We start from the raw sequence: 13,672 nt of genomic DNA, 5'->3' as shown, positions 1-13,672 counted from the left end.
CAAATGCTTCGTTTGTAAATTATGTCTGAGTGATGGAGTGTGCCCCTGGCAATCCGTAAATAAATAAAAAAATATGAATAGTGCCATCTGGTTTTCTTAATATAAGGAATTTGAAATGATTTATACTTTAACTTTAACTTTTGATACTTAAGTATGTTTTAGCAATTACATTTACTTTTGATACCTAAGTATATTTAAAACCAAATACTTTTAGACTTTTACTCAAGTAGTATTTTACTGGGTGACTTTCATTTTCACTTGAGTAATTTTCTATTAAGGTATCTTTATCTTATTTTTTTCTCCCAGACCCCGTACCTTACTTTCCCATTCGGGATGAACTCTCTGTACAAGACTGTTTAGTGTACCATGGTCGAAACCGCCTGCTAGTGCCCATTTCCCTGCGTCACAGACTGGTTTCACTCCCTCATGACAGCCACCAGGGAGTTGTCTGAACAAAACAATGGCTACGTGAGCTCTACTGGTGACCTGGAATGGACACGTCCATACAAAATCAACATTACATTTACATTTTAGTCATTTAGCAGACACTCTTATCCAGAGCGACTTACAGTTAGTGAATACATATTTTTTATACTGGCCCCCCGTGGGAATCGAACCCACAACCCTGGCGTTGCAAACGCCATGCTCTATCAACTGAGCTACATCCCTGCCGGCCATTCCCTCCCTTACCCTGGACGACGCTGGGCCAATTGTGCACCGCCCATGAGTCTCCCGGTCGCGGCCGGCTGCGACAGAGCCTGGATTCGAACCAGGATCTAGTGGCACAGTTAGCACTGCGATGCAGTGCCTTAGACCTTTTTGCCTTAGACCACTGCGCCACTCAGGAGAACATGTCAACTATGTCAGGACAAATGACAAAACTGCAAAGACGCACGTCGCGCCTCTCCAGCCTGTTAGCCTTCCTGAAGGCCCATGGCAAAAACAGTTCTAAAATACTGGGTTCAAACGGCGATCCGAGAGGGAAGGCCTTGGAAACCATATGTTCAACTTTTCCTCATGCACTACAGGTTGACAGCTCATGCCACACGCCTTGGTTACTATTGAACAACGGAACGCTGCACACAAAACTGAACTTTCTCCCGCTACAGAGTCCCTCCATCTCCGACGATGCCGTGCGTACCAGAGGGCATGCCACATAAGAAAAAGTTAAATCCTACACGAACGCCAAACGGGGGGCGATCAGTCATCAAAGAGGGAGATCATGTGTGCATAAAACTTCCCTTTCATGTCAAAAAGGGTGCACAAAATTACAGTGTGCCACGCAAAGTTATCCAAATGAAAGGACCAAACACATTTTTCCTTGATGACGGAAAGACATGGAATGCGTTGCATCTCTCACTGTGTCCTGAGCAGGCCACACTATTAAACGGTGCTGCTCATCCCCAAGTGCCCTTGCACTTACAACAGACTATTCAAAGGGATAGTCAGAGTCAGAAGAACCGGCTTGGCTAAAGGACTATATTCAGTAAAATCTGAAAGATTGTGAGTACTTTAATTGACTGCTAAAGTGTCAATGTGATATTCTGATATTACTGTCGTTATGGTCAGGACTGCCGCTGACTGGATGTTTTTTGTCTGTCGCACCATTCTCTGTAAAACCTAGACACTGGTGTGCATGAAAAGCCCAGGAGGCTGGCCGTTTCTGAGATACTGGAACCGCCGTGCCTGGCACCGACGATCATACCACGCTCAAAGTCGTTTAGGTCACTCGTTTTGCCCATTCTAACATTCAATCGAACAGTAACTGAATGCCTCGATGCTTGTCTGCCTGCTTTATATAGCAAGCCAAGGCCATGTGACTCACTATCTGTAGGAGCGAACCATTTTCGTGAACGGAGTGGTGTATCTAATAAAATATACAGTGTGAGAATGATATGGGGGCCTCTTCACACTGCCCTGCTGGACCACAGTACCTGGTGATGTCCTCTGTGAGCTGGGAGGGGTCTGGAGGGTAGAACTTGACAGAGAAGGCAAAGTGCCAGGGAGCAGCTGAGGACAGACAGAGGAGAGGTGATGAGGTTACTGCCCATGTGGACTGGACATCTATCACAGAGGTGATGTGTGTGACACATGTATGGCATAGCCAAATCACCATAACATGTGTCACAACAAAAGTGTCCGAGAACATTTATTTATGGCAACAGGCTCCAACAACAGCATAGAAACATGCTTATTTTAAACATAAACTCATTATATTGTCTTAATGGAACTACAGCTTCTCATTCTACTGCATAAGTACTTAGCAGATTCCATGTACAAACAAACAGTATTTGAATAATAAATGTGTTTTCTGTCTATGGTGTGGGTGCAATGTGCTGCGTACTGCTTGTGGGCCAAGTATACTCACTGCGCATCTGCTTCTTGATCTCCTTGGAGGGGTCCAACCAATTCTGAAAGACAGACAGGAGAGAGAGGATTCACAGGCGTCTGTGAGAGACGTGGCTAATGCACAACCTGTTGCCACACTCTGATTCACTCCACAGCTCTAATTGCAGATGGTGTTTCTAGTGAAAGCCTTTACTGTACATATGGTTCAATGGAAGGAGGAGGAGAGGGAGGAAGCAGGAGGAACCTCCCCACTGAGACTTTCAGCATGAGGAAATGAGTGTCAGTCCCAGCATCTGTTAGCCCATTTTGACAGTAAATTACCACCGGCCAGTTATCCTAGCTCGTATCACATCAGATATGTACATTGACATCATTCACCACAAGAGGCGTGGTTTTGTACAGCTACTCTCCCTCCTGCCTTGTGTTGATAAAGCTTTCTCATTCAATGCACACCCTCATGTCCCTTATGAAATCGCTCAGGTCATGGCCTACTCTTTGGCAATCACACCATGCTCATGTGCTCTTAGTTGAACAGGAAGTGTGAATACGCCTATTGCATGGATAATAACGCAGGAAGCAGTGTGCCTGACCACTGACAGTGAGCTTCCCAGCTTTCTGAGCCTGAGTGGCTCATCTCAGCTGCTGAGTAATTGTGAAAGTCTTTCTGGCAGCCACTATCACTGTGAAACCAGGAGTGGAAAAGGTTGAAACAGCACAGCAGTATCCAACTCTATCTTTGGAAACCATAAGTGTTCCTGCCAATTTCGCTGCATCGCATTAGTGGAAACCAAGTCTGTTCTCAGGTCAGGCCTGGTTGTAGCTAGATATGTTAATATTCTTTCGGGGACAATTTTTGCATTTTAGCTAACACTAACCTTTTTTCTGAACATTAACATAATTCTCCTAACCTGCCACATTAATTATCCTAACCTGCTACTAGTCAAAACCGGCAGACCTGCACAAATGCACACTAACATGCTGACTACACCGGAAACACACGCATGTTGATTTTGTCTATCCCCACCAGACACGCAGTTTAAAATATCAAACCAACTGTGAAACAACTTTAATCATTTGGGGGCAGGTCGAAACACACATGAAACATTCATGGACATTTAGCTAGTAGAGAGTGATACCGCTGACGACGATGGCGCAGTATTTGAATTTGAAGCACGCCATATTACCGAATGGCACCAAAATTCGCAAAGGATCATGGTCAATGTAGTCGTTTTCATCCTGCCAGAGAGAGTCAACCCAACGCTGCTGGGTGCACATGCAAAGAGCATGCAAAGAGCTTGCATGAGGGTGCGAGCCTCCTCGTAGCCTGCCAGCCCGTGATTGGTCAGTGTCAGCAAGTGGTCCTGTGTGACGACAAATGTAGTAGTCAGAATGGATTACTATTTTATTAAATATTTCGATTTGTAGATAACTTTAAAATGATTAACTGTGAGGACCGAACTTAATCATAATAAACACATTTAGAGGCCAAAACGGGCGTCTAAAAAAGCATTGCTTGGCCATTCTGGCGATTGTAATTTACATAGGCTTTCTAGGGCAGACCAGGGCTTTTGGCACCTCTAGGTTGCTATGCAGTAGCCAACCAGCAGAACTCATGACTTCACGCTCCAGACCTGACACTGGGGGCATGGTTTGTCCTGGGAGATAAACATTGGGTTGTTATTTTACCTGTCATGCAAATTGGCCTCTTTTTAGCTGGTTCTTTGTAGAGTCATACAAAATCGTGTTCCTCTCCTCCGACAATTAATCCACACATAAAAATGGAAACCTAGTTAATTTTTTGTTAGTGATCTTTAATGAATCTCTCCTCGTTTGTCTTTCAAGCATCCATGGGGTTTGTATCTTCCTGATATCCAATAAGGAGGGGACTTGCAGCGTGTGGCATGTATCAAATAGAACCAAATTCTATTTTAGCACTTCGTGTGGGTGAAATTATTGAATAAGATATATGTGTAAATGTATTTTGCAATGCTCACGCACGCAACTTGGCTGATGAGGTTTGCATGTAACAAACTGAACTCCACCCACACAAACACTAACAAGCTCTCACTCACACACAACCCGAGTGAGGTCCTCTGGTGCTTAATCAGCGTGCTAAGCACCATAATCAACAGCAGTCATTTATTATCCTCCTGAATCTCTCTGATGTCAGCCTGGGCCAAAGATCACTCAATTACTAAAAGGCACTACTCCTTTGTCTCCTCTATGTAGAGCAGTCCAGCAGGAATAACAACTGTTCTGCTGCCAGGACGCACTGCAGTCATAGTTCACAACCAATCATAAACACAATAGATGTTCTCCCCAAATGGTGTGGGGATAATATCCTCAAACAGAGGCAGAGAGGAGTTTGAAGAGGACATTTCAATCATGTCTTGTTTGGCTTAGAGTCACCGAGGACCCCAGACAGTAAAAGCTGCCCTCAGATAAGCCTGGTATTGAAGAGGGGGCCAGCATTTACTGTGTTTGCCCCTCTCTCACACACACACACACACACACACACACACACACACACACACACACAAACACATACTTCTTTCTCTTCTCCAGACAGAACTGGCTCCAAAATCTCAACCCCTTGTGACAAATCAGGTCACAACATGTAATTCTGTAACTACTGAGACCTATACAAGCTGTTACTAGTGACAGGTGTGTTTGTCTCACCTTAGTGGCCGTTCTCTTTCAACATGCCAAATCTTTACACACTCACCGCAATGGGCCATTACATACCTGCCCTGAAGGTGAGGTGTACAGAGGCAGGATACACCCAAAACACACACATCCTCAAAACAACCTTAATACCAGTTAATACAGGCTGACTGTCATGACCATTCAATTTGGTCTCAGAGCTAAATCTTAACCAGTTGCTTAATAACCATAATTACACCCATTCCACTCCAATTACCCTTCCTAGTGCCGTTTGGAGGGTCAACAGAACAGACATGAGTGGAGCACTAATCAGCCTTTCTAATGTAGGCTATGATGAAGTGTTCAAATGTGTTCTAAGGCATTTAGGGTACCATGTTATCTTCAATTTTATAAATTGCTTGTTGATCTGAATCTGACTGAGCATGCACATTTTCATTTCCAATTCCTAATAGAGTGACTCACTACTGCCAGAGCCTGCTGTGTCTTCTGTTGTTATGGTGAGAGGAATGGTGATTGTTCTGAAGACAGTATTTAATGAGTAGAAAAAGGGGGAAGGGGAGAGAGGGGGAGAGGGGGGTGGGGGGTAAATTAGTGGTCACAGAGGCTACATGACAAGGCACTGACCTTTTGGCTGTCTGCCTCGATGAATGTCAGGCCAAAGTAGTCCTTCTCCAGGAGGTTGAGGTGCTCACACACCTTGTCCAGCAGGGCCTGTCCTTTGCAGTGCTTCTGCAGAAACACACAGACACACGTGTCACAAATAAAGTGTCATTCAAATCAACGGTCAATCAAGGATCAGGAGATTTCTGACCATGTGACCTGGCCTCACTGATTAAAGCATTATGGCACTGCATGGTTTTGTATTCTTGGAAGTGTATTAGAGTGTCATGTAACTGCACATGTATCAATCAACACAACAGAATGTGTCTCTCTCCCCAACATCATCCCCAACCAGATAACAGCTGGTGTCAAGATGGCTTCCCTATCTGTTGCTGTCTACAGGCTAGAACAGCTCTGTCCTTCAGTGCTGTGTTACAGTCAGAATTGATCAAATACTTGACAGGGAAAATGAACACTGAATTGTAGGAAGATTGCTTTCTGCATGATAAGCGGTCCGAATAAACAGTGCAATATCTAATGCCACTCAACACTATCCAAAACCAAATGGTTCATCTTCTTGTCACATTCCTGTGAAGGACAGACAGAAGAAGTGTGCAAAGTTAGTTGTCAAGTTACTCAGATGTCCAAAGGAGAGATACGACTGATGGGACGGCACTTTAGCAAATCATTCTAGCGATGATATACAGTACCTTGATGTAACTTGAACAAATAGAGGGGAAGAAACTATTGTGTAAATTCAAGAAGACATTCACACGTAAAAAACATCACTCCGACTCCATCAGAGTAACATGGTACCCCAGCCTATCAATCCCAGAGTCCAGACTATGGGTGGAGGGTGCTGCTGCACACACACACACACACACACACTTTTCCCTGGAGGACGTAGCTAGTGAGCTGTGCGTGGTGCTCTCCGGGTAGCGAGCATCTGTACGGCTCAGCGCTTTCCCTGGAGCCTGGTTTCCGCGGTGACAGGGAGACAGAGCAAGCCGTTGCCAGGGAAACAGGTGCAGATGTGTGCTCCCTCCCTCTCGTTTTTGTTCCTTAATATCTCAAGGCCAGAGATGGGAGGAGTTTTAGTATTTAGTATTTTATTAGGATCCCCATTAGCTGTTGCCAAGGCAGCAGCTACTTTTCCTGGGAGTGTGTCTCTTTTGGCTCATTATGGTTGAAAAGATGGTGGGATAACACTCTGGAGACACTTATGAACTCTCACCATCTCATTCAACACAGTCCCCATAGCAAGATTGTAGAGAGAAGACATGGATGTGGTTTTAGGGTCTGTATGGAGTGGACAGTATGGCATAACGATGAGCTATTATAAAGATACATTCTGGTTTAGGATCTTAATATGCGGTGACTAAGGCACTGAGGCGTTTCTCCATGGACACTCCCTTTCACAGTGCAATTATTTCAACTCCACTGAGAACTTTCACAACAAATCACAAGCGTTTTCCCTCAAAAGAAACACAGGAGAAAGTAACACACTTAAATATTGGCAAAGAGTAGAAACAAAATCATTGTCAGAGTCACAGAGTATTCTAAAAAACATATGGCGCCAAAAATAGCACCATTCTGCACAATAACACATTGCAGCTCATTCATGCATGGCCTGGTAGAGTATGCACTAGTGAGCTGAAGGAAGGGGTGAGGGAAGTATGGGAGGGTGCGGCCCCCTCTCCCCCTGCAGCCCCTGGGGAGCCAGAGCCAAGCAGTCATGACAAGATGGGCTAATTAACCCTTGGATAGGGCACCTCCTCCAGTGAGAGTTGTCACAAAGTGGTCCCTGCCTTTCCTTAACACTATTATTATTAACTCCTGGAGCATGGAGGAGGTTTGATAGGACTGGCTTGACATTCCAACCCACCAATTAAACACAGGAAGGGGGTCGGAGGCAGTCCGGGAGTGAGGTAAGGGGTTTGGATAAACACTATACTGCAGCAGCTTGTTATGTCAATAGGATGAGTAAAATGGAGGGTCGATTTGTACATCATTCTGTAGCAATGAATGGAAGTTCAACGGGAAGCAAAATACACTTCATTGCATAAAGGCTTTGGTAATCATAATGTGGAGTTTTATTTCCAGTGTTGAGAGCAACAAAAGGTTTGAGAGTAGCTTGAGAGTATTTGTATGACTATTTTTGCAATGTTTTCTTTTGAGAAAGGTTGGTGAAAGCGAGGCCAATGCTTTTGAGATTCTTACATCAGAGCAGGGGCGGTGTGTTCATTAGGGCGATATGGGCGACGCACTGCCAAACGGGAAAAGGAAGGGATTTTTTTTCTAATCAATTATATCACGGCAACAGTAGTTTTCAGTGTTCTAATCTAGACGTCTGATCTGCCACTAAATGTCCAATCAGGCTAAAGTCGTGCTTCAAATGGCCCCGCCCGTTTTGGGGCGATTTCAGTCAGGTTGAAAATCACCCCAGAAGTCTCTCAGACTCTCATGTAAAATCTTTTTTTTTTCAAATATCAGAGCTTTCAATACAATCTCTATGGGTTCCGGGAGGGCTTGCACTTACGCGCTTTCGTCATACGTAACATAACCATGAACATAACTAAGAAAAGAGCGGGTAGCAGCGTCAATCAATTCACGTACTACTGTGAAGATGGCTAGCGTTCAGTGCAACTCGATTGTCTCTTTGAAAGAAGTTCATTTTTGTCGGCGAACAAATCAAGATAAATTGGCAACGAAACAATTAGGACCTCCCAGACCAAATTTAATAATTCAACAGGTTTCTACTAAAGGGGGAAAGTCCTACACCCGAGGATTTTCCAAAAATTGGTACGAACGAAAAACCTGGCTAGCAGGCTGCGATGTAGCTAATGCAGTCTTCTGCTACCCCTGCTTACTCTTTCACCCTGAAGGCGGCACGGCAGACAGCACCGCTTGGACAGCGACTGGTGTAACGGACATGCACCATCTTTCAGAAAAGATTAAGAAACATGAGCTGTCAAAGACCCACATGGATAGCTGTTTGAGATTGTCTGCTTTGGGGAGAGTGAACATTGCCACTCAACTGGATGAGGGATACAGGCTAGCTGTCCGCCGCCACAACGATGAGGTTAGCAAGAACCGCCACATCCTCAGCCGGCTAATCCAGTGTGTGAAGTTTTGCGGAGTGTTTGAGTTAGCTTTGCGAGGCAAAGATGAAACTGAGGGCTCCACCAACCCTGCTATTTTTCTTGGACTTGTCAACTTTGTGGCACAATTAGATGAGGTGTTTGATGACCATCTTAAAAATGCTAAAGTTTTCAAGGGCACATCAAAGACCATTCAAAACGAGCTACTGGAGTGTATGCTAGCAGTCATGAGGGAACATATTGTGGAGGAGGTGAAGTCGGCGAACTTCGTAGCTATCCAAGCTGACGAGACCACGGACGTTTCTACACAGACACAGCTGGTGCTTGTGCTGAGGTACATAGATAGCAAGAAGATTTTATTTTTTTCCTGGGGCTTTTTCACAAAATCATGCCCCACGTCGACATTCTGTACCAGAAGCTACAGAAGAAGGACATCGATGCTGTCTTCATCAAACGTGCCCTCGACAGCTTCACAAGCAGTGTGCAGGCCATAAGGTAAGATTAAACAATATCATTTGATCTTTCTCAAAGCAGAGCTTTATTTGAAAATGTATGCATGAAAGGAGACATCATCATATTTACAAATCTATACAATTGGCCAGAATATGGTTGTTCATTTTTACAAAGCCATACAGATAGCTGTGTTTACCTTTTCTAGAAATTATTTTCAAATTCTGTTTTCAGGCAAAATGTCTATCACTGTTCATTTTCACAAATCTATACAAGAGGGCAGAATATGGAAGTCTATAAAAATGTCTTATTACCAATAACTTGCATCAATGTTTTCAGTAGCCTCTATCAAAAGCTCCTGCTTGCTTGTTGTGAATTATGCTCAGGTGCACATATTTCCAATTCAACCATGAGGCCTTTTTGAAGCAAGTAATGTGTATATCAGTATTGACTTATATGCTGCCCCTGTCTTCATGTTGTTGCTGGACATATCTTTTTTAAAATGTGTGTAGGTCACCTAAATCATCAGAAAAATTGCCCCCCCTGAGAATTTTTTCAGGAGCCGCCACTGCATCAGAGACACACACAAACACACACATGAAATGACCAACCGTCCTGCCCACCGGCACAGTAAGCTGAAATGGAATTGTCTTTAACTTCTGGCTTCTCCCAGACTGTTTTTGTGCAATCAAATACAATTGAAAGCAACGCTAGTGTATGTAAATACACCCGCATTGCTAAAAGCTAGGCTAGCACAGATTAGCCAGGGAGAGGAGACTGACTGATTACATCTGCCATCCCATACATAGAGGGACAGACAGACATACAGGCAGGCAGACACTTACGTTATGTATCACAAAACAGCCCCTGAAACATGGTGTGAAAAGCACTCAGAATTGAAGTGTACTTTCATGTAATGGGTCAGGACTCCCACTCTAACGACCATATTGTGCAGAATACGTTTGCAGGGAAGGAAAATAGAGCCATATGCATTGCTCTGGACCAGCTACCATCAGAAAGTTTCAACATCTCTATGAGTTCACACATCACTCCTTCAACAAAGGGTGCTTCTCTTGCCCCATTTTCAGCCTGAATACACTGAGCATTCTCTACCAGTATGAAGACGTGTCTTGTTTGGGGATGGAGCTGTAATAACAGCCATTGTAAGCGAGTGAGCCTGCTTTTCCTTCACTATTTTCTCTGTGTCACTCATCCTAATGATTGAATGTGTCTCTGTGGCAGAGAATGTGTAACCTTGCATTGGCCTTGCCCCATGGAGAGCTCCCAGCATGACACCCTCTCTGTCATCTGCTTTATACCGGCCTTATCTGCACTCTGCAGCTCCATAACATAAAAACAACAAAGACATGACGTTCGAAAGTAAAGAAACTAGTCGCATCTGCTGGTAAAGCCACACAAACAAAAATAATACAATTACAACAATATTTCTTGCTGTTATTAATACTTTGAATGGTTCATTCAAACCCCCTCAGGACTTGGAAATGTGGCCTGCAATTGTAAAACAGGGCACTGCTCTGGGGGGAGATTCCTTACCTCAATCCCCGCCTCATAGCCAGAGGTGTCCAGTAGGGTGACCTTGAAGGGAACAGTCTTTGGCCGTTTGGAAGTCTTCTGGGGGGACTTGGGGGTCTTGCATGGGGTGATCTTCTCTGACACGTCATCTGTTTCCCTGTGGTCGTCGATCAGTTTGGAGTCCTGGTCCTTTACATAGGGACGTTACATAGTCACAGGTGAAATTTACAGTAAATTAATGATGTCCATTATAATTATGACATCACTGAATGTGTGTAAATGTCTGTTGATGTAGGACGAGATAATAATAATAATATGCCATTTAGCAGACGCTTTTATCCAAAGCGACGTACAGTCATGCGTGCATACATTATTATTTTTATTTTTTTGTGTATGGGTGGTCCCGGGGATCGAACCCACTACCTTGGAGTTACAAGCGCCGTGCTCTACCAGCTGAGCTACAGAGGACCACTCTGATAACATGTGATCTCACCAGTAAAAACACAAGGCCCTAATTATGGTGCACATTGAACTTCCTGTGCTCTCCTACGTACCTGTTTGGCCATCTTGCCGTCTGAAGCAGAGTCCTGCATGCCTGCTGCTTCCCCCTTCTGCTGGGAGGACACTTCTGCTGCGTTCTTCACCTCTGACTCAGAACCAGGCTCTGTTGGCATAGCAACCTCTCCTTAACCTAAAATAAATAAATTATAGTTTAATTCTTAGTTGTAACAAAACTTAAGCAAAGCGGCCTGCATGATACAAAAAGAGAGTTTGCCAAACAGTATGCAAGATGGTGCCAGTACCAACTGGGTATTTCTCAGGCAGCAGCGATGGCAAGGCATGACATAACAAAATGACATTTCAAAATGCCATAGGTTAATGTGATTCAGCTCTTTGGTGGTAGCCGTTATTCCCTTGCCTCCAGAGCCATATACAGCAAACACAGAGGCTGTCACAGAGAAACAGTGCTGCAGAACCCCACCAACGTTCTGCTTCCTGTGGTGACTGGCTGCTAAAAACCACCTTGTCATCAATGACATTCACTTTATTTAAGAAATCTCTCATTCAGGTAATCATCTTCTATTTAGGCAAGCAGCGCTTCAGCAGTTGAGATGATACAATCACAGAGAAAGTCCTGTAATTAATATAGCCGCATGCAAGATTGTGGACTGAATATTATTAGCTCTGGGAGCCTCTGGCAATTTCAATAGAGTTGATTGTGAGCATGTAGAATTAAACTGTGAGAAATCCTCACTAAAGAGTAATGGTAGTGGTCATTACTAGGGCTGTGGCGTCATGACATTTTGTCAGCTTGAAATACAAATGACTGCCGGTCTCATGGTAATTGACCGTTAATTAACATAAACACATTTAGCATCTCTAGGCCTCCACGCATTAAAGCCCCTGATGCGCACCTTTGGAACATCTACATTTCAAAAAGTCAAATAAATCAATTTAATATACACCATCACAATAAATATTTGTCATTATATTATTTCATAGTAAGAAGAATACAGTTGAAGTTAGCTGAATCAAATAGAAAGGATATTTTTCCCATTCCGGAGCGAGTGTGCATATGAAGTTGCTATGTTGAGTGTAAAAGTGATAATTTGTGAATGATACAAACCGTAGAATGTCTTAGAAATCAAAACATTTATGGGCTGCATGATGTGACTCCAGGCTATTGATGATGTGAAAAAGTCACACAAAAAGCTTGCGCTCTGTTCCTTGCCTCAGGCCCCACACGCTGTTCACTCATCAAATGATCATATTTTCACCCATCAGACTATTGACTCAATTGAATCTTGTCTTTACTAATATGTAACATTTGTTTCAATTTAGAATGACCCATTATGAAATGGGCAGGAACAGGGGTAGGGGAAAAAATAAATGTAATCCTTATGCACTCAAATAGCGAATGGAGGCTGATTTCCCATTCGTTTTTCAATCATGCCGAGCTGTGATAAATATTAGCAGCTGAGAAATAAATGTAGTAGCAGCTGGGAACACCCTCTTTTTAGTGGCAACCATCAAAACTCTGCTTTCACAAGGGATTGCATATGGAAATATCTGTGTTTATAAGAACACTTATTTTTCACTCCATGCATCAACCACTGTTTGAGGAGCATGCAGCCTCTCCCTGCGCGACAGGTGATATTCCACCCAAACTCTGTATACCATGGGCTCTCCAACCCTGTTCCTGCAGCCAAACCAAGTTAAATCTGTTTGGGAACATCGATAGCAACATGTTTTCACAACGAAACATATTTTATTAAACTGTTGAGAACCCCTCTCTCTGCTCGCTTGAAAAAGGAATGAAGGAGAGAGAACAGGAGATGGAAACGCATGGTGGTGAGATATTCTGTAGCTAAAAAGGTAATGTGTCAGCCTATTAATTATGAAAATATAAAAAATGCCCTATTACCAGGCTATTCAAAATCAAATACAAATTGTTGGCTAACTCTGTAAGCTGCCCTGCACAATCAATGAACCAACAGCATCGTTTAATGGTTTTCTGCCATGCTTAATATGCGGTAGGCTATTAGGGTTAATACAACGGGTGGGTCTAATCCTGAATGCTGATTGGTTAAAAGCGCATTCCAGCCGGTGTCTATTCCACAAGTTACCACTGGCTAAATCTATGACGTTAAAATTCCTAATTACACTGTTCCATCTGACTGAGCTATCCACTGTCTCATCAGCCCAGCCAGGCCATTTATAAACTTGATCTCCACTATAAAAAGTATCTAGACATTATCTCACATTTCTTTTAGACTAACATTTAGTTTTCAACAGTGGATATTTGTATAAACCTTGCTGTCTGTCTCTCCGATGTTTGCAACAAATAAATATTCAAATTCGATCTCCAGTTGTCCCATAGTAATGAACGTGTCGGGAGTCGGGACGAGACAGACAGGCAGGCAGCTTTTCTCAGCCAGTCGAAATCATGAATCAGCATCATTTTTATGGATATA

At 43.5% G+C, this 13,672-nt stretch overlaps 1 protein-coding gene across 3 annotated transcripts in view; it reads right to left on the bottom strand.

The window, feature by feature from the left end:
* LOC311134372 (band 4.1-like protein 1) overlaps positions 1–13,672 on the bottom strand; it is a 108,583-nt gene that overhangs the window by 40,584 nt on the left and 54,327 nt on the right. For all 3 annotated transcript variants that reach the window (XR_014613685.1, XM_084168029.1, XM_084168028.1), the window contains exons 2-6: positions 11,252–11,388; positions 10,719–10,886; positions 5,638–5,742; positions 2,369–2,411; positions 1,935–2,010 (exon numbers count right to left, since the gene is read on the bottom strand). Coding sequence is in view for 2 of the 3 variants with exons in the window: in XM_084168029.1 (XP_084024155.1) it covers positions 1,935–2,010; positions 2,369–2,411; positions 5,638–5,742; positions 10,719–10,886; positions 11,252–11,371 (512 nt within the window). In the remaining variant the exon portion in view is untranslated. The remainder of the gene's footprint in view (positions 1–1,934; positions 2,011–2,368; positions 2,412–5,637; positions 5,743–10,718; positions 10,887–11,251; positions 11,389–13,672) is intronic.

This window comes from Coregonus lavaretus (assembly GCF_964263955.1).
Source record: "Coregonus lavaretus genome assembly, chromosome: 8".
NCBI classification, from domain to species: domain Eukaryota; kingdom Metazoa; phylum Chordata; class Actinopteri; order Salmoniformes; family Salmonidae; genus Coregonus; species Coregonus lavaretus.
This window is presented reverse-complemented; position numbering and strand designations above follow the sequence as displayed.